This window comes from Eucyclogobius newberryi, unplaced genomic scaffold (assembly GCF_026437365.1).
Source record: "Eucyclogobius newberryi isolate DKJ021-1_F unplaced genomic scaffold, fEucNew1.0.hap1 SCAF_1, whole genome shotgun sequence".
Classification (NCBI taxonomy): domain Eukaryota; kingdom Metazoa; phylum Chordata; class Actinopteri; order Gobiiformes; family Gobiidae; genus Eucyclogobius; species Eucyclogobius newberryi.
Genome location: NW_027315723.1, coordinates 764,416 through 789,882, shown reverse-complemented (window position 1 = coordinate 789,882; position 25,467 = coordinate 764,416). Strand labels below are relative to the sequence as shown.

At 48.1% G+C, this 25,467-nt stretch overlaps 1 protein-coding gene across 1 annotated transcript; it reads right to left on the bottom strand.

Annotated features, from left to right (window-relative positions):
• Positions 1-6,935: 6,935 nt before the first annotated feature.
• Positions 6,936-24,193, bottom strand: LOC140356925 (cleavage and polyadenylation specificity factor subunit 3-like). The gene is made up of 18 exons (XM_072442069.1): positions 24,013-24,193; positions 23,779-23,842; positions 23,343-23,440; positions 20,298-20,426; positions 19,204-19,381; positions 18,695-18,784; positions 18,369-18,519; positions 17,813-17,988; positions 17,245-17,403; positions 15,054-15,200; positions 14,558-14,710; positions 14,372-14,480; positions 14,088-14,186; positions 9,924-10,018; positions 8,838-8,925; positions 8,251-8,320; positions 7,780-7,873; positions 6,936-7,107 (listed from the first exon to the last, which is right to left on the bottom strand). Exons 1-18 carry the CDS (start codon positions 24,081-24,083, stop codon positions 7,018-7,020), a joined length of 2,061 nt encoding a protein of 686 aa, XP_072298170.1. The 5' UTR covers positions 24,084-24,193; the 3' UTR covers positions 6,936-7,017.
• Positions 24,194-25,467: the final 1,274 nt, after the last annotated feature.

The following is a 25,467-nucleotide window of genomic DNA, read 5'->3' as shown; positions in this document are numbered from 1 at the left end:
ATTATGAAGTAACATTATGAAGTAACATAATGAAGTAACATTATGAAGTAACATTATGAAGTAACATTATGTAGTAACATTATGAAGTAACATTATGAAGTAACATTATGTAGTAACATTATGAAGTAACATAATGAAGTAACATTATGAAGTAACATTATGAAGTAACATAATGAAGTAACATTATGAGGTAACATTATGAAGTAACATTATGTAGTAACATTATGAAGTAACATTATGAAGTAACATTATGAAGTAACATAATGAAGTAACATAATGAAGTAACATTATGAAGTAACATTATGAAGTAACATTATGAAGTAACATTATGAAGTAACATTATGAAGTAACATTATGAAGTAACATTATGTAGTAACATTATGAAGTAACATAATGAAGTAACATTATGAAGTAACATTATGAAGTAACATTATGAAGTAACATTATGAAGTAACATTATGAAGTAACATTATAAAGTAACATTATGAAGTAACATTATGAAGTAACATTATGAAGTAACATTATAAAGTAACATTATGAAGTAACATTATGAAGTAACATTATGAAGTAACATTATGAAGTAACATTATGAAGTAACATTATGAAGTAACATTATGAAGTAACATTATGAAGTAACATTATGTAGTAACATTATGAAGTAACATTATGAAGTAACATTATGTAGTAACATTATGAAGTAACATTATGAAGTAACATAATGAAGTAACATTATGAAGTAACATAATGAAGTAACATTATGAAGTAACATTATGAAGTAACATAATGAAGTAACATAATGAAGTAACATTATGAAGTAACATTATGAAGTAACATTATGAAGTAACATTATGAAGTAACATAATGAAGTAACATTATGAAGTAACATTATGAAGTAACATTATGAAGTAACATTATGAAGTAACATTATGAAGTAACATTATGAAGTAACATTATGAAGTAACATTATGTAGTAACATTATGAAGTAACATAATGAAGTAACATTATGAAGTAACATTATGAAGTAACATTATGAAGTAACATTATGAAGTAACATTATGTAGTAACATTATGAAGTAACATTATGAAGTAACATAATGAAGTAACATTATGAAGTAACATTATGAAGTAACATTATGTAGTAACATTATGAAGTAACATTATGAAGTAACATTATGTAGTAACATTATGAAGTAACATAATGAAGTAACATTATGAAGTAACATTATGAAGTAACATAATGAAGTAACATTATGAGGTAACATTATGAAGTAACATTATGTAGTAACATTATGAAGTAACATTATGAAGTAACATTATGAAGTAACATAATGAAGTAACATAATGAAGTAACATTATGAAGTAACATTATGAAGTAACATTATGAAGTAACATTATGAAGTAACATTATGAAGTAACATTATGAAGTAACATTATGTAGTAACATTATGAAGTAACATAATGAAGTAACATTATGAAGTAACATTATGAAGTAACATTATGAAGTAACATTATGAAGTAACATTATGAAGTAACATTATAAAGTAACATTATGAAGTAACATTATGAAGTAACATTATGAAGTAACATTATGAAGTAACATTATAAAGTAACATTATGAAGTAACATTATGAAGTAACATTATGAAGTAACATTATGAAGTAACATTATAAAGTAACATTATGAAGTAACATTATGAAGTAACATTATGAAGTAACATTATAAAGTAACATTATGAAGTAACATTATAATGTAACATTATAAAGTAACATTATGAAGTAACATTATGAAGTAACATTATGAAGTAACATTATGTAGTAACATTATGAAGTAACATTATGAAGTAACATTATAAAGTAACATTATGAAGTAACATTATGAAGTAACATTATGTAGTAACATTATGAAGTAACATTATGAAGTAACATTATGAAGTAACATTATAAAGTAACATTATGAAGTAACATTATGAAGTAACATTATGAAGTAACATTATAAAGTAACATTATGAAGTAACATTATGAAGTAACATTATGTAGTAACATTATGAAGTAACATTATGAAGTAACATTATGAAGTAACATTATAAAGTAACATTATGAAGTAACATTATGAAGTAACATTATGTAGTAACATTATGAAGTAACATTATGAAGTAACATTATGTAGTAACATTATGAAGTAACATTATGAAGTAACATTATGAAGTAACATTATGTAGTAACATTATGAAGTAACATTATGAAGTAACATTATGAAGTAACATTATGAAGTAACATTATGAAGTAACATTATGAAGTAACATAATGAAGTAACATTATGAAGTAACATTATGAAGTAACATTATGAAGTAACATTATAAAGTAACATTATGAAGTAACATTATGTAGTAACATTATGAAGTAACATTATGAAGTAACATTATGAAGTAACATTATGAAGTAACATTATGAAGTAACATTATAAAGTAACATTATGAAGTAACATTATGAAGTAACATTATGAAGTAACATTATGAAGTAACATTATAAATGATATAAACAACAAAATGCTCAAACGAGAGAAAATGTTTTGGTGAAATCTTTTAAAGAATGATGTTGACTATGTTTAAGTGAAACATGTGGTTTCACCTGTAATGTTCATTTGAACTCTTTATAATCCTGGAATAAAATGAACAAAACCAGGGCCTCGGTGCCCCCTGGTGGTCAAATGTAACATTACAAGAGAGAGAATTTCTCCCGATTGACTTCTTTGGTAAACTTTTAATAGGAATGATTTATTGTATTCAGCCACAATCACAAACGCTCTAACGTGGTGTGTTCTACAAACAGGAAGAGCTCAAGATAGTTCTTCCACATTGTACTTAAGGCACTGTTTATTATAAGAGCTGGATTAGAGTCCGGAGAGCAGAGCGGCTCAGTGAAGGCGTCGCTGAGGCTGTGGAGGAGGACCAGCAGGTCTGAGAGCACCAGGTTCAAACACAGTAGACCCCCTCGCAGACCCCCAGGGTTCTAGAGTCCAGAAGCAGCACCAGCTGTCGAGAGTCGGGCCACACCGAGTAGTAGCTGCCAGAGAAGTAGAGGCCCCGGGAAGAAGGGTTTCCCCCAAATTTACTCTCAGGCATTTGTCCTCTGGATTCCTCCGACCAATCAGAGGCTCCGAAAACAGAGGTAACAAAAAAAAGTGGAGCATCCATCAGTTGTTCAAAGGAAACTGTGTAACACCCTAATCAGATTACTTTCCTAGTAACACATTAATAATTGAGTAATTAGATTATAATTACAGCCCTAGTAACTTTTTCAGACAAAAATAAAAGATCTTTCATCTGCGTAAATCTGCTACATAAAGTTTAAAAAGAAAGCAGTTGCATCTTAGTTCTGTCATCTTTGGCTGGTCATGAGATGTTACTGACTTTTACACTTTACAAGGTAAGAACCATCTTTGTTCTTTGTTAGGAATCAGCACCAACATATTTTCATATATGTTCAAATTGTGAAAATGATTATTACATAGTTCATGTGGATCGGTCGAGTGATCACAGAGACATGAACCACAAACCCTGACAGAGTTCCACTAACTTTCTAGAGTTACTGATGGATTTATATGTGGCACTAGTTTTACAGCTTGGGCTTGTTCAGGGCGAATAGTGGGAGTCATTTCATCTCATTTATCTCTGATTGTTTTTATTTTATTATTAAAAAATAGGAGGAAATCATCAGAGCTGAGAGGGCTCTACTGCTGTGACAGTGTGTTACCATGGTTACAGCGTTACTTTAGTTTATTTCTATTAGATGTGAATAGTATCTGGTTTGGGCCTTACAAAGTCTGAGGAATAAAGTCTGGCGGTAATGCAACAATTGGATGTCAACCGCCATAAAACAACAACAACAACAACAACAACAACAACAACAACAACAACAGAGCCTGCTGATTGGACAGGAGCAGCTTTTCCACGCTTTTAGAGATTCTTCTGTGTGGGAGGAGCCAAAGGCTCTTTATCATGTTCTAACTCTTTGTTTATGTGAGTGCAGTTCTTGGTTGTACCAGGAGGAGGCGCTTTGGCCTAATGACCTTCTGTTTTAACGTAGCTGCAGCATCAAGAGCAGACTTCAAAGACTTCATGGTCAAGTGGACAGATTGGTCACTTCCCCTGGACTAAAGCTGTTCTCAGCAGGATCACATGACATGATCACATGACATGTCACATGACATGATCACATGACATGATCACATGACATGTCACATGACATGATCACATGACATGATCACATGACATGTCACATGACATGATCACATGACATGATCACATGACATGATCACATGACATGATCACATGACATGATCACATGACATGATCACATGACATGTCACATGACATGAGCACATGACATGATCACATGACATGATCACATGACATGATCACATGACATGTCACATGACATGATCACATGACATGTCACATGACATGATCACATGACATGTCACTGAATATTTGAACTATTTTTCTGAAATTGTCCTTTTCATAATTACTTCATTCTGTAGATCTTCTCTCAGCACACGTTCAGGGAAAGGAGTTCGGCTTCACGGCCCGTCTCTCCTGTGACGGGATCCGACACAGGAATGTGAGTAAGAAAATCTGTGGTAAATTTGTTATGTAGTAGAAGAGAAAAGTGCACTGTAAAGCTTGAATTTTTGAAAACTCTTGAAAAAAGGTCGATCAAACCTTGAGTCAGCAAACTCTAAAATTTCTGGTAAAATCTAAAACCCATGTTGCCTAGTCTCCGGATAGGAACAGAAATAGGACGGAAGAGAAAACAAATAAATGTAGAACATCGAAATGGGTAATTGTAATAATTGTTGCTGTTCAAAATTAGGTGAAGTATATGACTAAATATGGAAAAACAGCGATTAAATATTTGGGAAAAGAGAGATTAAGCGTGCAAAGTACCATTGAATTGAAAATAAAGGTTCAAGAAAAAACAAAAAAAAGTTAAGAAAAAAGATGAAGAATTAAAAATGACAGCATTATGCTAAAAAACGTAAGTAAGAAATTAAGAAGGCTTTTCTTTTTCTGTAACAAAAAAAGAAAAGGACAATGAAACCACTCCCCTCAGGAGACAGCATCCAGATCCTGAACCCCCCGGTTGCAGCAGCAGCAGAGGTGTCGCCAGACCCCACAGCACCACCAAGAAAGAGGGAGGAGAGCTGAGATAAATGAGGGACAGGTTCTTGAAGACCTGAGATACAACATATTGAAACAGTGCCAGTTGTGTATGTGTGAATTTAAGTGTGATTGGAGTGAACTCTTTTGAAGCAGGAGGATTGGTAGAAACCTAAAGGTGTTTAAGACAAACTTGTCGTTGTTGAAGTAGATCGAGAAACCATCTCATTAAGGCTTTAGGTGGAAGGAATTAGGAGACTAAAACATTCTGTTATTCTGGGATAGAGCCCTCAATACGTGGCCGGATCAGACAATAGGGTTGACCTAGAAGCTTGCCACGTAGGAAACACACTACGGTTCATGACCTAGAAGCTTGCCACGTAGGAAACACACTACGGTTCATGACCTAGAAGCTTGCCACGTAGGAAACACACTACGGTTCATGACCTAGAAGCTTGCCACGTAGGAAACACACTACGGTTCATGACCTAGAAGCTTGCCACGTAGGAAACACACTACGGTTCATGACCTAGAAGCTTGCCACGTAGGAAACACACTACGGTTCATGACCTAGAAGCTTGCCACGTAGGAAACACACTACGGTTCATGACCTAGAAGCTTGCCACGTAGGAAACACACTACGGTTCATGACCTAGAAGCTTGCCACGTAGGAAACACACTACGGTTCATGACCTAGAAGCTTGCCACGTAGGAAACACACTGCGGTTCATGAGTCATTCTCCTTGAATCCCAACCACACTCTGTAACTAAGAACTGATATAAATTAAGTACAAGTTAATAGAAGATATGTAAGCAATTATTTAATAATAAGAAAAACTAAGAAAGTTCATCAGGACAGGATGATGATTAATGAAAATGGGGGGAAAAGTAAATGGGGAGTCAAAATGTGATTCAAAGGAAATCGTAAAGTACAGGCTTGTGAAAATGTTTTAATGAGATTACTTTTTTACTTTTCCTGACTTTCAGTTGTAAAGAACTTCAATGTGCAGCATCATGGTTTAATTGGGCAATTAAAATATACTGAAATAAAAATTGTGGGTGTAATCCCTCATTGGTCCAGGCGTGTTCCATAGTAGAAAAAGCTTCAGTTGTTTCATCTGGACTCAGTTAGAAAAAGTTTTTCAAACTGAGTCCAGATGACTACAACTGAAGCTTTTTCTACTATGAAATAAAAATTAAAACTTTTGTAAAATATTCATCCTTATTAAAGGTGTAATGGACGATTTTTTTCCGATTTGAGAACTCAAGTGGAAGTGTGTACTTGCCCCGTGCGCATGCAGAGAAAAGCCTTGCATTTGTTTATTAGCGCGACGGATCACATCATCTCTCGTCTCCCGTAGATTTGCATCTCTTCAGAGACGGCTCAAACTGTCTTTCTTTCTTAATTTTGTCATGTACACCGAGGGAACTATATTATGATAGATCAATGCGGATGAGCCAACCAGGCTGCAGGTGAGCGGTAGGTGCATTCTATGATTGATACGTGGCAGGACTAATCGGCCGTCCACGCCACGAGGAAATGAGACTCAGATTTGGGTCCATTACGCCTTTAATTCTTCACTTTAGAAATGGGAAACGTAATTAGTTTATCAAAGTTCCGTTTTGATTTGTCAAAAACTGAAATATGTGCTTAAATAATCATTTCCATGGTAATATTGTTCCATAGTATGGCATTAAACTGTTTCCATGGAAACCTGCAGGAGACATTAAACACCAGAGCAGCTTCTTGTTTGTCTTTATTTCATACAAAAACATTTCTACAAAAACAAAATGAAGGCGTAGCCCACGTCACAGAGTGGGCGTGGTCTGAGAGATGCAGAGCTGTGATTGGTCCGGATCAGAAAATGGGGTTTAACGCGTCGTGCAATCGATGAACGGCGACTTCCACCGTTTCTCTCAAAGTCTCGTCCTCCTCACAAACGACTGACTAAAACGAGAAGGAGAGAGTTAGAGAGGAGGGAGAGAGGAGGGAGAGAGGAGGGAGAGAGGAGGGAGAGAGGAGGGAGAGAGGAGGGAGAGAGGAGGGAGAGAGGAGGGAGAGAGGAGGGAGAGAGGAGGGAGAGAGGAGGGAGAGAGGAGGGAGAGAGGAGGGAGAGAGGAGGGAGAGAGAGTGGGAGGAGAGAGGAGAGAAGGAGAAAGGAAAGCGGGAGGAGAGAGGGCGAGGAGAGAGGGCGAGGAGAGAGGGCGAGGAGAGAGGGCGAGGAGAGAGGGGGAGGAGAGAGGGCGAGGAGAGAGGGCGAGGAGAGAGGGGGAGGAGAGAGGGCGAGGAGAGAGGGCGAGGAGAGAGGGGGAGGAGAGAGGGCGAGGAGAGAGGGGGAGGAGAGAGGAGAGAAGGAGAAAGGAAAGCGGGAGGAGAGAGGGCGAGGAGAGAGGGGGAGGAGAGACGGCGAGGAGAGAGGGCGAGGAGAGAGGGGGAGGAGAGAGGGCGAGGAGAGAGGGGGAGGAGAGAGGAGAGAAGGAGAAAGGAAAGCGGGAGGAGAGAGGGCGAGGAGAGAGGGGGAGGAGAGAGGGCGAGGAGAGAGGGCGAGGAGAGAGGGCGAGGAGAGAAGGCGAGGAGAGAGGGGGAGGAGAGAAGGCGAGGAGAGAGGGGGAAACAGACCCTGGTTCGTGGGTCGATGGACGCCGTGTTCTGGTCGACTGTCACTTTGAGTTTTCCATCAGAGAAAGTCACACATCCTTCACCAAACATGTCACTGGAACAGAGAGCGGGAGGACATCAGACATTTACAGAGAGAGAGAGGACATCAGACCGGGCTCTGGCCCAGACTCACTTTAACATGAGGCCCAGACTCACTTCAACATGAGGCCCAGACTCACTTCAACATGAGGCCCAGACTCACTTCAACATGAGGCCCAGACTCACTTCAACATGAGGCCCAGACTCACTTCAACATGAGGCCCAGACTCACTTCAACATGAGGCCCAGACTCACTTCAACATGAGGCCCAGACTCACTTCAACATGAGGCCCAGACTCACTTCAACATGAGGCCCAGACTCACTTCAACATGAGGCCCAGACTCACTTCAACATGAGGCCCAGACTCACTTCAACATGAGGCCCAGACTCACTTCAACATGAGGCCCAGTCTTTCAGGAAACACATCTTCAGGGTCAGAAGTCTCTCTGCGACCTTCAAGATCTGAAGCAGACACAAACTGTTATCTCTACATTAGCTTGATGTTAGCCCTACGATAGCGCTACGTTAGCTTGATGTTAACTCTATGATAGCTCTATGTTAGCTCTACGATAGCTCTACGTTAGCTTGATGTTGGCTCTACGATAGCTCTGCAATAGCTCTACGTTAGCTCTGCGATAGCTTTGCAATAGCTCTGCAATAGCTCTACGTTAGCTCTGCGATAGCTTTGCAATAGCTCTGCAATAGCTCTACGTTAGCTCTGCGATAGCTCTGCAATAGCTCTGCAATAGCTCTACGTTAGCTCTACGTTAGCTCTGCGATAGCTCTGCAATAGCTCTACGTTAGCTCTGCGATAGCTCTGCGATAGCTCTGCGATAGCTCTGCAATAGCTCTACGTTAGCTCTGCAATAGCTCTACGTTAGCTCTGCAATAGCTCTACGTTAGCTCTGCAATAGCTCTACGTTAGCTCTGCGATAGCTCTGCAATAGCTCTACGTTGAATGCCAGTGAATGAGGCGTACACTTCTGAGCGTTGGGGTTGGACTGCACCTCCAGGATCACTGTGGTCACTGCGTCTGCAAACATGTCGTTCAGAGGGTTCGCCGTCCACTGCAACAGAAACATGTCAGAGGCCCTCCCACATACGTCAGAGGCCCTCCCACATACGTCAGAGGCCCTCCCACATACGTCAGAGGCCCTCCCACATATGTCAGAGGCCCTCCCACATACGTCAGAGGCCCTCCCACATACGTCAGAGGCCCTCCCACATACGTCAGAGGCCCTCCCACATATGTCAGAGGCCCTCCCACATATGTCAGAGGCCCTCCCACATACGTCAGAGGCCCTCCCACATACGTCAGAGGCCCTCCCACATACGTCAGAGGCCCTCCCACATACGTCAGAGGCCCTCCCACATACGTCAGAGGCCCTCCCACATACGTCAGAGGCCCTCCCACATACGTCAGAGGCCCTCCCACATACGTCAGAGGCCCTCCCACATACGTCAGAGGCCCTCCCACATATGTCAGAGGCCCTCCCACATACGTCAGAGGCCCTCCCACATACGTGAGAGGCCCTCCCACATACGTGAGAGGCCCTCCCACATACGTGAGAGGCCCTCCCACATATGTCAGAGGCCCTCCCACATATGTCAGAGGCCCTCCCACATATGTCAGAGGCCCTCCCACATACGTGAGAGGCCCTCCCACATACGTCAGAGGCCCTCCCACATACGTGAGAGGCCCTCCCACATACGTCAGAGGCCCTCCCACATACGTCAGAGGCCCTCCCACATACGTCAGAGGCCCTCCCACATATGTCAGAGGCCCTCCCACATACGTGAGAGGCCCTCCCACATATGTCAGAGGCCCTCCCACATACGTGAGAGGCCCTCCCACATACGTGAGAGGCCCTCCCACATATGTCAGAGGCCCTCCCACATATGTCAGAGGCCCTCCCACATCCGTGAGAGGCCCTCCCACATACGTCAGAGGCCCTCCCACATACGTCAGAGGCCCTCCCACATACGCCAGAGGCCCTCCCACAAACGCCAGAGGCCCTCCCACCTCCTGTGTGAGTACAAAGCATTGTGGGAGCTGTAGTCTCACCTGGAGCAGCACCATCCCCGCCTCGTGCACCAGAGTGATGCTCTTGAACACTTTGACCGTGATCTTCTCTGCGCCCTCCACCTGCTCCACGTCTCCTGCAGGAACACCAGGCTTTAGAAACAGAGGAGCTCCACCGCATGACATCAGCCTGACATCGGCGTGACATCGGCGTGACATGAGCGTGACATCAGCGTGACATGAGCGTGACATCAGTGTGACATCAGCGCGATATGAGCGTGACAGCCTGACGTCGGCATGACATCAGCGTGACATCAGCGTGACATGAGCGTGACATCAGTGTGACATCAGCGCGACATGAGCGTGACAGCCTGACGTCGGCATGACATGAGCGTGACATCAGTGCGACGTGAGCGTGACAGCCTGACGTCGGCATGACATGAGCGTGACATCAGCGTGACATGAGCGTGACATGAGCGTGACATCAGTGCGACGTGGGCGTGACAGCCTGACGTCGGCATGACATGAGCGTGACATCAGCGTGACATGAGCGTGACATGAGCGTGACATCAGTGCGACGTGAGCGTGACAGCCTGACGTCGGCATGACATGAGCGTGACATCAGCGTGACATGAGCGTGACATGAGCGTGACATCAGTGCGACGTGGGCGTGACAGCCTGACGTCGGCATGACATCAGCGTGACATGAGCGTGACATGGGCGTGACAGCCTGACGTCGGCATGACATCAGCGTGACATGAGCGTGACATGAGCGTGACATGGGCGTGACAGCCTGACGTCGGCATGACATGAGCGTGACATCAGTGTGACATCAGCGCGACATGAGCGTGACATCGGCGTGACATGAGCGTGACATGGGCGTGACATGAGCGTGACATGAGCGTGACATGGGCGTGACATGAGCGTGACATGGGCGTGACATGAGCGTGACATGAGCGTGACATGAGCGTGACATGGGCGTGACATGAGCGTGACATCAGCGTGACATCGGCGTGACATCAGCGTGACATGGGCGTGACATCGGCGTGACATCAGCGTGACATGAGCGTGACATGAGCGTGACATGAGCGTGACATGAGCGTGACATGAGCGTGACATCGGCGTGACATGAGCGTGACATGGGCGTGACATCAGCGTGACATGGGCGTGACATGAGCGTGACATGAGCGTGACATGAGCGTGACATGAGCGTGACATGAGCGTGACATCGGCGTGACATGGGCGTGACATGGGCGTGACATGAGCGTGACATGAGCGTGACATGAGCGTGACATGAGCGTGACATGAGCGTGACATCGGCGTGACATGAGCGTGACATGGGCGTGACATCAGCGTGACATGGGCGTGACATGAGCGTGACATGAGCGTGACATGAGCGTGACATGAGCGTGACATGAGCGTGACATCGGCGTGACATGGGCGTGACATGGGCGTGACATGAGCGTGACATGAGCGTGACATGAGCGTGACATGAGCGTGACATGGGCGTGACATGAGCGTGACATCGGCGTGACATCAGCGTGACATCAGCGTGACAACCTGACATCAGCGTGACATGAGCGTGACATGGGCGTGACATCAGCGTGACATCAGCGTGACATGAGCGTGACATCAGCGCGACATCAGCGCGACATGAGCGTGACATCGGCGTGACATGAGCGTGACATCAGCGTGACATCGGCGTGACATCGGCGTGACATGAGCGTGACATCGGCGTGACATCAGCGTGACATGAGCGTGACATCGGCGTGACATGAGCGTGACATGAGCGTGACATCAGCGTGACATCAGCGTGACATGGGCGTGACATCAGTGTGACATCGGCGTGACATGGGCGTGACATGGGCGTAACATCAGCGTGACATCGGCGTGACATCAGCGTGACATCAGCGTGACATCAGCGTGACATGAGCGTGACATCAGCGTGACATGGGCGTGACATCAGTGTGACATCAGCGTGACATGAGCGTGACATCAGCGTGACATGGGCGTGACATGGGCGTGACATGAGCGTGACATGAGCGTGACATGAGCGTGACATGAGCGTGACATGAGCGTGACATGGGCGTGACATGAGCGTGACATCGGCGTGACATCAGCGTGACATCAGCGTGACAACCTGACATCAGCGTGACATGAGCGTGACATGAGCGTGACATGGGCGTGACATCAGCGTGACATCGGCGTGACATCAGCGTGACATGGGCGTGACATGGGCGTAACATCAGCGTGACATCGGCGTGACATCAGCGTGACATCAGCGTGACATGAGCGTGACATCAGCGTGACATGAGCGTGACATCAGCGTGACATGAGCGTGACATGAGCGTGACATCAGCGTGACATGAGCGTGACATGAGCGTGACATCAGCGTGACATGAGCGTGACATCAGCGTGACATGAGCGTGACATGAGCGTGACATCAGCGTGACATGAGCGTGACATCAGCGTGACATCAGCGTGACATGAGCGTGACATCAGCGTGACATGAGCGTGACATCAGCGTGACATCAGCGCGACATGAGCGCGACATCAGCGTGACATCAGCGTGACATGAGCGTGACATGAGCGTGACATCGGCGTGACATGAGCGTGACATGAGCGTGACATCAGCGTGACATGAGCGTGACATCAGCGTGACATCAGCGTGACATCAGCGCGACATGAGCGTGACATCAGCGTGACATCAGCGTGACATCAGCGCGACATGAGCGTGACATCGGCGTGACATGAGCGTGACATGAGCGTGACATCAGCGTGACATCAGTGTGACATGAGCGTGACAACCTGACATCAGCGTGACATGAGCGTGACATGAGCGTGACATGGGCGTGACATCAGCGTGACATCGGCGTGACATCAGCGTGACATGAGCGTGACATGAGCGTGACATCAGCGTGACATCAGCGTGACATGAGCGTGACATGAGCGTGACATCAGCGTGACATGAGCGTGACATGAGCGTGACATCAGCGTGACATCAGCGTGACATGAGCGTGACATCAGCGTGACATCAGCGTGACATGAGCGTGACATGAGCGTGACATCAGCGTGACATGAGCGTGACATCAGCGTGACATCAGCGCGACATGAGCGTGACATGAGCGTGACATCAGCGTGACATAAGCGTGACATGAGCGTGACATCAGCGTGACATCAGCGTGACATCAGCGTGACATCAGCGTGACATCAGTGTGACATCAGCGCGACATGAGCGTGACATCAGCGTGACATCAGCGTGACATCAGCGTGACATCAGCGCGACATGAGCGTGACATCGGCGTGACATCAGCGTGACATCAGCGCGACATGAGCGTGACATCGGCGTGACATGAGCGTGACATGAGCGTGACATCGGCGTGACATGGGCGTGACATCAGTGTGACATGGGCGTGACATGAGCGTGACATCAGCGTGACATCAGCGTGACATCAGCGTGACATGAGCGTGACATGAGCGTGACATCAGCGTGACATCAGCGTGACATGGGCGTGACATGGGCGTGACATCAGCGTGACATGGGCGTGACATGGGCGTAACATCAGCGTGACATCAGCGTGACATCAGCGTGACATCGGCGTGACATCAGCGTGACATCAGCGTGACATCAGCGTGACATGAGCGTGACATCAGCGTGACATGGGCGTGACATGAGCGTGACATGAGCGTGACATCAGCGTGACATCAGCGTGACATCAGCGTGACATGGGCGTGACATGAGCGTGACATGAGCGTGACATCAGCGTGACATCAGCGTGACATGGGCGTGACATGAGCGTGACATGAGCGTGACATCAGCGTGACATCAGCGTGACATGGGCGTGACATGAGCGTGACATGAGCGTGACATGAGCGTGACATCAGCGTGACATGGGCGTGACATCAGTGTGACATCAGCGTGACATGGGCGTGACATCAGTGTGACATCAGCGTGACATGGGCGTGACATGAGCGTGACATCAGCGTGACATGAGCGTGACATCAGCGTGACATCAGCGTGACATGGGCGTGACATGAGCGTGACATCAGCGTGACATGAGCGTGACATCAGCGTGACATGGGCGTGACATGAGCGTGACATCAGCGTGACATGGGCGTGACATGAGCGTGACATCAGCGTGACATGAGCGTGACATGGGCGTGACATGGGCGTGACATGAGCGTGACATGAGCGTGTTTACTGACCTGCGAGGTGCCGGAGCTGACTGACCAGGACTGAGATGGGGCCAGTGAAGGGAATGGCCTGAGTCTGCGTCACCGTGCCCATGTTCAGGTCTGTGTAGTCTGAAACACAAGAACACACGTGTGGTTCAGGCGGGCGGGGCCACGGGGGCGGGGTCACGGATTGGTCCATCCTCTGTCAGACTTGGGGGGTTAGACCCGGGTCCAGTCCGGGTCCAGTCCAGGTCCAGTCCAGGTCCAGTCCAGGTCCAGTCCAGGTCCAGTCCAGGTCCAGTCCAGTCTCTCACCGGACAGGTCAGAGGACGACAGGATGTGGTAGTTGAAGTTCCTCTTGACCAGAATCCCTGAGACTCTTTGACCCTGAATGCACTTCCTGTCCGCCAGTGACCCCATGACCTGCAGCAAAGCATCATGGGAGTGAGAGCAGAACAACGAGGAGGTCCAGAAGCAGAGGAGTCCGGAGCGGGTTTGACCTTGGCGAGCTTCTCTCCTCTGAAGTACAGCGTGACGGCCTCAGTGTTCCTCGGGTTGTGGACCTCGATGTGGACCTCGTCGTTGTCCTCGTACTCACGGATCAGAGCCGCTTTGAGACGCGCCATCTCATTCTGCTCGCCATGGACCAGGATCTGAGGGCGGAGCAGACGTGAGAGGGGCGGAGCAGACGTGAGAGGGGCGGAGCAGATATAAGAGGGGCGGAGCAGATGTAAGAGGGCGGAGCAGACGTGAGAGGGGCGGAGCAGACGTGAGAGGGGCGGAGCAGATGTAAGAGGGCGGAGCAGACGTGAGCGGGGCGGAGCAGATGTGAGAGGGGCGGAGCAGACATAAGAGGGGCGGAGCAAAAGTAAGAGGGGCGGAGCAGACGTATGAGGGGTGGAGCAAATGTAAGAGGAGCAGAGAGAGGAGCAAACAGGAGTAGACAGGTGCAGACAGGAGCAGACAGGAGTAGACAGGAGCAGACAGGAGCAGTACCACATGAGGAGGCTTGAGCGCTCGGATGAACTCGCTGGTCTGTTGATAGTCGGTGTGAGCGGAGAAGGAGATGTAATCCACTGACATCTTCAGAGGAAGTTTCTGTCCCGACATCGTGGCGATCTCGTCTGGCTCCGTCATGATGTGCTGCAAACAGGGGACGCTTTAGGAGGGACGCTTTAGGAGGGATGCGTTTGGGGGGATGCGTTTAGGGACGCTTTAGGAGGGACGCTTTAGGAGGGACGCTTTAGGGGGGACGCTTTAGGAGGGATGCGTTTGGGGGGACGCTTTAGGGGGGACGCTTTAGGGGGGACGCTTTAGGAGGGACGCTTTAGGGGGGACGCTTTAGGGGGGACGCTTTAGGGGGGACGCTTTAGGGGGGACGCTTTAGGAGGGACGCTTTAGGAGGGACGCTTTAGGGGGGACGCTTTAGGGGGGACGCTTTAGGAGGGACGCTTTAGGAGGGACGCTTTAGGAGGGACGCTTTAGGAGGGACGCTTTCGGAGGGACGCTTTCGGAGGGACGCTTTCGGAGGGACGCTTTCGGAGGGACGCTTTCGGAGGGACGCTTTAGGAGGGACGCTTTCGGAGGGACGCTTTCGGAGGGACGCTTTCGGAGGGACGCTTTCGGAGGGACGCTTTCGGAGGGACGCTTTAGGAGGGACGCTTTAGGAGGGACGCTTTCGGAGGGACGCTTTCGGAGGGACGCTTTCGGAGGCGCTTTAGGAGGGACGCTTTCGGAGGGACGCTTTCGGAGGGGCGCTTTAGGAGGGACGCTTTAGGAGGGACGCTTTAGGAGGGACGCTTTCGGAGGGACGCTTTCGGAGGGACGCTTTCGGAGGGACGCTTTCGGAGGGACGCTTTAGGAGGGACGCTTTAGGAGGGACGCTTTCGGAGGGACGCTTTCGGAGGGACGCTTTCGGAGGGACGCTTTCGGAGGGACGCTTTCGGGGGGACGCTTTAGGGGGGACGCTTTAGGGGGGACGCTTTAGGGGGGACGCTTTAGGGGGGACGCTTTAGGGGGGACGCTTTAGGGGGGACGCTTTAGGGGGGACGCTTTCGGAGGGACGCTTTAGGAGGGACGCTTTCGGAGGGACGCTTTCGGAGGGACGCTTTCGGAGGGACGCTTTCGGAGGGACGCTTTCGGAGGGACGCTTTCGGAGGGACGCTTTAGGAGGGACGCTTTCGGAGGCGCTTTAGGAGGGACGCTTTCGGAGGCGCTTTAGGAGGGACGCTTTCGGAGGCGCTTTAGGAGGGACGCTTTAGGAGGGACGCTTTCGGAGGGACGCTTTAGGAGGGACGCTTTAGGAGGGACGCTTTCGGAGGGACGCTTTCGGAGGGACGCTTTCGGAGGGACGCTTTCGGAGGCGCTTTCGGAGGGACGCTTTCGGAGGCGCTTTAGGAGGGACGCTTTAGGAGGGACGCTTTAGGAGGGACGCTTTAGAAGGGACACTATGGGAAGTGACGCCATCAAGCAGAACTCTAAATAAATCTGATTTAAATCCTCCACAAAAAGACGTTTAGTAATTCTAGTGTGTGTGAGGGGCGTGGCTAAAGCTAGTGTGTGTGAGGGGCGTGGCTAAAGCTAGTGTGTGTGAGGGGCGTGGCTAAAGCTAGTGTGTGTGAGGGGCGTGGCTAAAGCTAGCGTGAACAGGAACAGTTTTGCCTAATTTCTTTTACTTGTATGCAAAGCCTCAACACCGCGTCTGAAAGGCCCTGAAGCTCCCTGAAGCTCCCTGAAGCTCCCTGAAGCTGCCTGAAGCTGCCTGAAGCTGCCTGAAGCTGCCTGAAGCTGCCTGAAGCTCCCTGAAGCTGCCTGAAGCTGCCTGAAGCTGCCTGAAGCTCCCTGAAGCTGCCTGAAGCTGCCTGAAGCTGCCTGAAGCTGCCTGAAGCTGCCTGAAGCTCCCTGAAGCTCCCTGAAGCTCCCTGAAGCTGCCTGAAGCTGCCTGAAGCTGCCTGAAGCTGCCTGAAGCTGCCTGAAGCTGCCTGAAGCTCCCTGAAGCTCCCTGAAGCTCCCTGAAGCTGCCTGAGGCTTTCTGAAACTATCTATAGCTCGTTGAAGCTCTCTGAAGCTCCCTAAAGCTCCCAGAAGTTCTCTGAAACTATCTATAGCTTGTTGAAGCTCCTTATAGCTCCCTGAAGCTTCCTGAAGGTGCCTGAAGCTGCCTGAAGCTCGTGCGCTGCGTGGTTACCTTGGCGAGCGTTCCCTCCACACAGTATCCGGCGATGATCACTCCGTTCCTCTTGTCCGTGCACCAGCTCTCGAACAGCTCTCGGGACAAACCGCTCTGCATCATCCCTGGAGACGCCATGACAACGCTGGGCCCGATGTCGTCGAAGTGGTCCATGCTCTGAGGACACACCATGAGGACAACTGATACTTCTATTGGACCATTTTAAATAAAAGGCAACTGAAGGTGAAAAGAATACTTACAATTATAGTTGAATACTGACAAATATCAGAGTTTCCTTTTACATTTTGATATATATTATTTTGTCTAATTAAAAGGGAAGAATGGAGGAACACGGAGGGAACAGTCTCTTCATTTAAGTCCAGGCTTAAACGTTCCTCTTTGAAATGACTTATGGTCAAACCAGTTAGGAACAGAAATATAAACCCACAGCTTCAGCTCCGCTGCCCTAGCAGCAACTCTGCATCACTTATTCTATCAAACTATATTTCATATCCGAGTTCTCCTCAAGGACAGGGGGCGCTCTAAGGACAGGGGGAACCTGTTCAGGGCCTGATTATTGACTCACCTTCAGATTACTGATGTGCTTGAAGACAAAAGGGTTGTTGATGTTGATGGCTTTGCGTATCTTGTCGTTCATGGCGTTGATGTAGGTCTGGTACACGGCCATGCACTTCCGGGCCAGGGACGAGGCGTAGTAGATGGGAATGTCGTGGAGCTCCGGGTGGTTCTGCCAGTACTCGTCTGGAAAAGGAAGACGTGGTCAGAACTCACCTCAGAGGAAACTCAAAAGACTCTGGGTCAGCTCGTTTTCTGTTCTCACCAGAATCAGATCACCTCGACCTAAAGACAGGACTCACCCGGGATCAGCTCGACCTAAAGACAGGACTCACCCGGGATCAGCTCGACCTAAAGACAGGACTCACCCGGGATCAGCTCGACCTAAAGACAGGACTCACCCGGGATCAGCTCGACCTAAAGACAGGACTCACCCGGGATCAGCTCGACCTAAAGACAGGACTCACCCGGGATCAGCTCGACCTAAAGACAGGACTCACCCGGGATCAGCTCGACCTAAAGACAGGACTCACCCGGAATCAGCTCGACCTAAAGACAGGACTCACCCAGGATCAGCAGCAGCTCCTGAGCTCGTCCTAAAGCGAACACGGGGATGAGACATCGGCCTTCGCGGTTCACGATGTCGTGGACTGTGTTACAGAAACGAGCCTCTCGCTCCTCGCGCTTCTCGTGGATGTGAGTGCCGTACGTCGACTCCTGCCAAACAACAGTAAAATACTGTCAAGGCAGGTGCAGGGTTAGGGCACAAGGTCACGCCGGGGGTCACTCCGGGGATCACTCCGGGGGTCAGTCCGGGGTCACGTCACTCCGGGGTCACTCCGGGGGTCATTCCTCGGGTCAGTCCGGGGTCACGTCACTTCGGGGGTCTCACCGTGATGAGGATGTCCGGTTTGACACTGGGGATCTCGGCGGCCATCAGATGTCTGTCCTCCTGACGAGAGAAGTCTCCGGTGTAGAGGATCTGCAGAGCGTAAGGTCAAAGGTCAAGCAGAACTGTCTAAACTGCCCAGTTCTCATTTCGTAGAGATGGCTCCAATAATAATGCAAATAATTCAATTCAATTTATTTTGTAGCGCCCAAAATCACAACAACAGTCGCCTCTGAGGGCGAAATAATCAGTGTTAAAATATGATTTGACGCGTTCCCTTCGTCTGTCAGCGACAGCAGTGAAGGGGAGGAGCCAGAGAGTGAGGGGGAGGGGCCACACAGTGAAGGGGAGGAGCCACACTTCATTGAAATACAGTTTAATAAACACATTGCAATAATCAGAAGTGAAGCGTGAGAGGATTTACACTGCAGAATGGTCTGGACACAAAGTGCTTGTAGAAGACCTTGTGTCACGGCTGAAGACCTTTCAGGCGTTACAAAAGGACGACGCACCTTGACTCCGGCGATCTCGATCATAAACATGGCGGCGCCGAGCACGTGGCCCGCGTGGTAACACCAGAACTTGATCCCAGCGACCTCCTTCACCTCGTGGAAGTTTATGGTCTCAATCTTCTCCATGGAATCCTCCAGGTCCGTCTCCGTGTACAACATGTCGTCTGCTGAGATGTTACTGCGGAAACACAGAGCGAAACCACGAGTCAGGTCTGCGGCCGGGCGCTGAAACATCAGACCTGAACTTCAAACTAAGCAGAGAATGCCATGGGTTTCAGAACCTTTGTCAGTTGTGCGGCCGAGCGACACAGAGGAAAGTATTGGAACACACTGCCATTTTGCAAGTCAGAAATGATGAAGGGTCAGAAATGTTCATCGTAGGTGCATTTCCACTGTGAGAGACCATTTTTTTGTTTAACCCGGAAATCACATGATCTTTAAATAATGTATTTGTTTGTTATTGCTGCAGTATTTTAATCGAATCAGAGCTGTTAGTTTGCCTTTATAAAGTCCACCTCTGCTCCACTTATTCATCTAAATGAGCAGCTCCCGTTTGAGCTCGTTAGCTGCATAAAGATGTCCAGCCCACAATCAGTCAGACTCCGCCCACTGCCATGGACATGACCAAAGAGCTGTCAGAAGACCCCAGAGACTGAACTGTAGACCTCCACGAGGCTGGAAAGAGCTACGGGCGAATGAGCAGCTTGTGAAGAAGGATCCATTTCCATATATTGCCCACCTCTAGTTCCTGATGCTTGTTTGTCCCAGGCCCAGTCGGATCTAGGGACCAGCAGCGTTCTCGCCGTAGGCGGCGCTAGCAAAAAGTACTTAAAAAATTTGCGCTTGATAAGGAAAGTCAATATGATCACACATTTTCCGACGCTTTTACAAAATAAAAGCAGCACTTTTAACGCCGTGCGTCGTAAACGAGCGCTGTCATTTATGCGGCAGCATGGCGGGGGCCGCGGCAGCATGGCAGCATGGCAGGGGGCCCGCGGCAGCATGGCGCCCTGCTAAAAGCCCTCAGCGAAAACACTGGACCAGGGTCACCCTCTTGTTCCTCCTGTTCACACGCCGCAGTTGGAGTCATTTACCTGACTTTGACGTAGTCCGACAGGAGCCAGCGGTAAATGGCTTTGGAGGCGTGAGTCATGAACGTCCGGCCCTTGAAACTGGTCTTCTGCAGGAACCAAGGCAGAGCTCCACAGTGGTCCAGGTGGAAACTGGAAAGACCAGAGTGAGACATGAGGGAGACATGAGTGAGACCAGAGAGAGACCAGAGAGAGACCAGAGAGAGACCAGAGAGAGACCAGAGAGAGACCAGAGAGAGACCAGAGTGAGACCAGAGTGAGACCAGAGAGAGACCAGAGAGAGACAAGAGTGAGACAAGAGTGAGACCAGAGAGAGACCAGAGAGAGACCAGAGAGAGACCAGAGAGAGACCAGAGTGAGACCAGAGTGAGACCAGAGTGAGACCAGAGTGAGACCAGAGAGAGACCAGAGAGAGACAAGAGTGAGACAAGAGTGAGACCAGAGAGAGACCAGAGAGAGACCAGAGAGAGACCAGAGTGAGACCAGAGTGAGACCAGAGAGAGACCAGAGAGAGACCAGAGAGAGACAAGAGAGAGACCAGAGAGAGACCAGAGTGAGACCAGAGAGAGACCAGAGAGAGACAAGAGTGAGACAAGAGTGAGACCAGAGAGAGACCAGAGAGAGACCAGAGAGAGACCAGAGTGAGACCAGAGTGAGACCAGAGAGAGACCAGAGAGAGACAAGAGTGAGACCAGAGAGAGACCAGAGAGAGACAAGAGTGAGACAAGAGTGAGACAAGAGAGAGACCAGAGAGAGACAAGAGTGAGACCAGAGAGAGACCAGAGAGAGACAAGAGTGAGACAAGAGAGAGACCAGAGAGAGACCAGAGAGAGACAAGAGTGAGACCAGAGAGAGACCAGAGAGAGACCAGAGAGAGACCAGAGAGAGACAAGAGTGAGACCAGAGAGAGACCAGAGAGAGACCAGAGAGAGACAAGAGAGAGACAAGAGTGAGACCAGAGAGAGACCAGAGAGAGACAAGAGTGAGACCAGAGAGAGACCAGAGAGAGACCAGAGTGAGACCAGAGAGAGACAAGAGTGAGACATGAGGGAGACATGAGTGAGACCAGAGAGAGACCAGAGAGAGACAGGAGTGAGACCAGAGAGAGACCAGAGAGAGACAAGAGTGAGACAAGAGAGAGACAAGAGTGAGACAAGAGAGAGACCAGAGTGAGACAAGAGTGAGACAAGAGAGAGACAAGAGTGAGACAAGAGAGAGACCAGAGAGAGACCAGAGTGAGACCAGAGAGAGACCAGAGAGAGACAAGAGTGAGACAAGAGTGAGACCAGAGAGAGACCAGAGTGAGACCAGAGTGAGACCAGAGAGAGACCAGAGAGAGACAAGAGAGAGACCAGAGAGAGACCAGAGTGAGACCAGAGAGAGACAAGAGTGAGACCAGAGAGAGACCAGAGAGAGACAAGAGTGAGACCAGAGAGAGACCAGAGAGAGACCAGAGAGAGACCAGAGAGAGACCAGAGAGAGACCAGAGAGAGACCAGAGAGAGACCAGAGAGAGACAAGAGTGAGACCAGAGAGAGACCAGAGAGAGACAAGAGTGAGACCAGAGAGAGACCAGAGAGAGACAAGAGTGAGACCAGAGAGAGACCAGAGAGAGACCAGAGTGAGACCAGAGTGAGACCAGAGAGAGACAAGAGTGAGACATGAGGGAGACATGAGTGAGACCAGAGAGAGACCAGAGAGAGACCAGAGAGAGACAGGAGTGAGACCAGAGAGAGACAAGAGAGAGACAAGAGAGAGACCAGAGTGAGACAAGAGTGAGACAAGAGTGAGACAAGAGTGAGACAAGAGAGAGACCAGAGAGAGACCAGAGAGAGACAAGAGAGAGACAAGAGTGAGACAAGAGTGAGACAAGAGTGAGACAAGAGTGAGACAAGAGAGAGACAAGAGAGAGACCAGAGTGAGACAAGAGTGAGACAAGAGTGAGACAAGAGTGAGACCAGAGAGAGACCAGAAAGAGACCAGAGAGAGACAGGAGTGAGACCAGAGTGAGACCAGAGTGAGACCAGAGAGAGACAAGAGTGAGACCAGAGAGAGACCAGAGAGAGACAAGAGTGAGACAAGAGTGAGACCAGAGAGAGACCAGAGAGAGACAAGAGTGAGACAAGAGAGAGACCAGAGAGAGACCAGAGAGAGACAAGAGTGAGACAAGAGAGAGACCAGAGAGAGACAAGAGTGAGACCAGAGAGAGACCAGAGAGAGACCAGAGAGAGACCAGAGAGAGACCAGAGAGAGACAAGAGTGAGACCAGAGAGAGACCAGAGAGAGACAAGAGTGAGACCAGAGAGAGACCAGAAAGAGACAAGAGTGAGACAAGAGTGAGACCAGAGAGAGACCAGAGAGAGACAAGAGTGAGACCAGAGAGAGACCAGAGAGAGACCAGAGAGAGACCAGAGAGAGACCAGAGAGAGACAAGAGTGAGACCAGAGAGAGACCAGAGAGAGACCAGAGTGAGGCAAGAGTGAGACCAGAGTGAGACCAGAGAGAGACAAGAGTGAGACATGAGGGAGACATGAGTGAGACCAGAGAGAGACAAGAGTGAGACCAGAGAGAGACCAGAGAGAGACCAGAGAGAGACAGGAGTGAGACCAGAGTGAGACAAGAGTGAGACAAGAGTGAGACAAGAGTGAGACAAGAGAGAGACCAGAGAGAGACCAGAGAGAGACAAGAGAGAGACAAGAGTGAGACAAGAGTGAGACAAGAGTGAGACAAGAGTGAGACAAGAGAGAGACCAGAGTGAGACAAGAGTGAGACAAGAGTGAGACAAGAGTGAGACAAGAGTGAGACCAGAGAGAGACCAGAGAGAGACCAGAGAGAGACAGGAGTGAGACCAGAGAGAGACCAGAGAGAGACAAGAGAGAGACAAGAGAGAGACAAGAGAGAGACCAGAGTGAGACAAGAGTGAGACAAGAGTGAGACAAGAGTGAGACAAGAGAGAGACCAGAGAGAGACCAGAGTGAGACAAGAGTGAGACAAGAGAGAGACAGTTTGAAGTCTCCTGGTTCAGAATAAAAGCAGATAAAGTTCTCACTGGCTGATGAGCAGCAGGTCGACCTCGGCCGGGTCGATCAGGTCGATGTACGGCAGCGCGTCCATTCCCTCCAGACCAGGATGGATCCCACAGTCCAGCTACAGCGAGAGGTCACAGCAAAACAACGAGAGGTCACAGCAAAACAACGAGAGGTCACAGCAAAACAACGAGAGGTCACAGCAAAACAACAAAGGTCACAGCAAAACAACAAAGGTCACAGCAAAACAAGATCACCATAAGAACTACGTCCTCTTCAGTTTTATAACAAAGAAATCGTGACTTTACAAGTTAGAAATAGAAGTTCATGTTTTTTTTATTACAAAAGATGAACGGAATTTAGAATGTTTTTGTTTACAAAGTGTTAATAACTCTTACACATTTGTGAACATTATTATTATTAGTATTTATGCAACAAAGAAAGTTTACACTTTCGTACCATTATTTTTCGTCCTTTAAACTCCAGAATGATGCACGAGCGACCCACTTCCTGTCCCGCTCCGCTGAAACACAAGGATTTTAACAGTTATTCATTCATATTTCATCAACACTAGATGAACCGGGTCTGCACCGGGCTCTGCACCGGGTCTGGACCGGGTCTGCACCGGGCTCTGGACCGGGTCTGGACCGGGCTCTGGACCGGGGTCTGGACCGGCTCAGGCTCTGGACTCACAGGGGTCGGATCAGAAGCTGGTCGCTCTCCTCCGCCGGGACGATGATGTCGGGCTTTCGCTTTGTTGCCATTTTTTTAATGTTTTATTATAAAATAGAGAAAAATCACTCTGTTTTTAGCCCATTAGCCGCATTAGCCGCATTAGCCGCATTAGCCGCGTTAGCCCCGCACTAAGTTCCACCGTTGTAACACTGAAAACGGTCCGGCCGGAACCACAGATTGAGTAGTTTTTGGTTCTGTTTGTTAATCGACATTTTAGGAATCAATTTTTAGGAAAATATCATTTTCACTTTTAGTCCAGGCAAAGTAACTCATTTTTAGCCAAAAATATAACTAATTGTAAAAAAAAATTGGGCATAAATAATTTCAATGAGGTCCAGAACAACAGACTAAAAGTCCTAAGAAATCCTCGTCGAGGAAATGTTAGATTCTCATCAAGCCACTCCTATCAAAATGAAACTTTACACAATGAAAGTACCCATGAAAAGTAACATTTTTTGTATTACAAGTTTCTTTAAAGATACATTTTGATATGCAAATGAGCTATACACAAATCAGGACATGCTCAAAATACACCCAAATAGGCCTATTTTTTTCCTTTACTCCTACCACAATAAAACTTTACACAATGAAAGTATACATGAAAAGTAAAACATTTTGTATTAGACGTTTCTTTTGAAATTAATTTGAATATGCACATGAGCTCCACATTTATTGAATATGTCCTAATTTGCATTGGCAGAAACACTATGACTATGACAAATACATCGGCCCAATCTTCATCCAATCATCTACTGCCAATGGCTGATGGTGATGCTGCTTTTGGACTGGCCGCTAACCTGAAAACTGCCTGGCTTGGTAGCACCTGCCAGGAGTATAACCCTGTATAATCACTGAGACCCTCCTCTGCACAACATTGCTAATGGTATGACAGGCAAGCAGGGAGTCAATGTTGAAAAAGTGGAGGAATTCACCTTCAGGAAAGCTGACCAAGCTGTGACACTTGCATCTAGATCGACTGTCCAGATCAAAGGAGAGACAGAGGTAGTGGATCCACAGCTGTTATTCCAGCGGCTTGTTGCAGTGAGAGACCGTTGTGAAGATTTGCCATCACTTTTCAAGTATGAACTCTGCAGTCACCCGCCTGCTTTGTTTGAGTCATCCTACCTCCGCCTACCTCCCCCTACCTACCAGTATCACCGAGTCCCTGGATTTGCTGAGATACAGGCCATTCTGTGACAGTCACTCAGAACTCCATCTCATGTCCAGTGGAACCTCAAACTCTCCCTCCGACATCAACTGCTGCAAAGTTCCATAGTCTTCGGGTCTTTTATCAAATGGTGGAGTGGAAAGGGGGAGGACCCAAAAGACTGGGGGTGGCATGTTTTGGATGGGAGATTGATGCCAGTAATGACCGATCAGCCTGCGGCACCACCAGAATGACTTGATGTAGTC

Excerpts from the sequence above, each read along its gene's own strand:
- LOC140356925 (XM_072442069.1), bottom strand. The coding sequence starts at position 24,083 with ATGGCAACAAAGCGAAAGCCCGACATCATCGTCCCGGCGGAGGAGAGC. Across the intron at positions 8,926-9,923 it reads CGGGGATGGTGCTGCTCCAG|TGGACGGCGAACCCTCTGAA; the intron begins GTGAGACTACAG and ends TTTCTGTTGCAG. Across the intron at positions 8,321-8,837 it reads CAACCCCAACGCTCAGAAGT|ATCTTGAAGGTCGCAGAGAG; the intron begins GTACGCCTCATT and ends TGTCTGCTTCAG.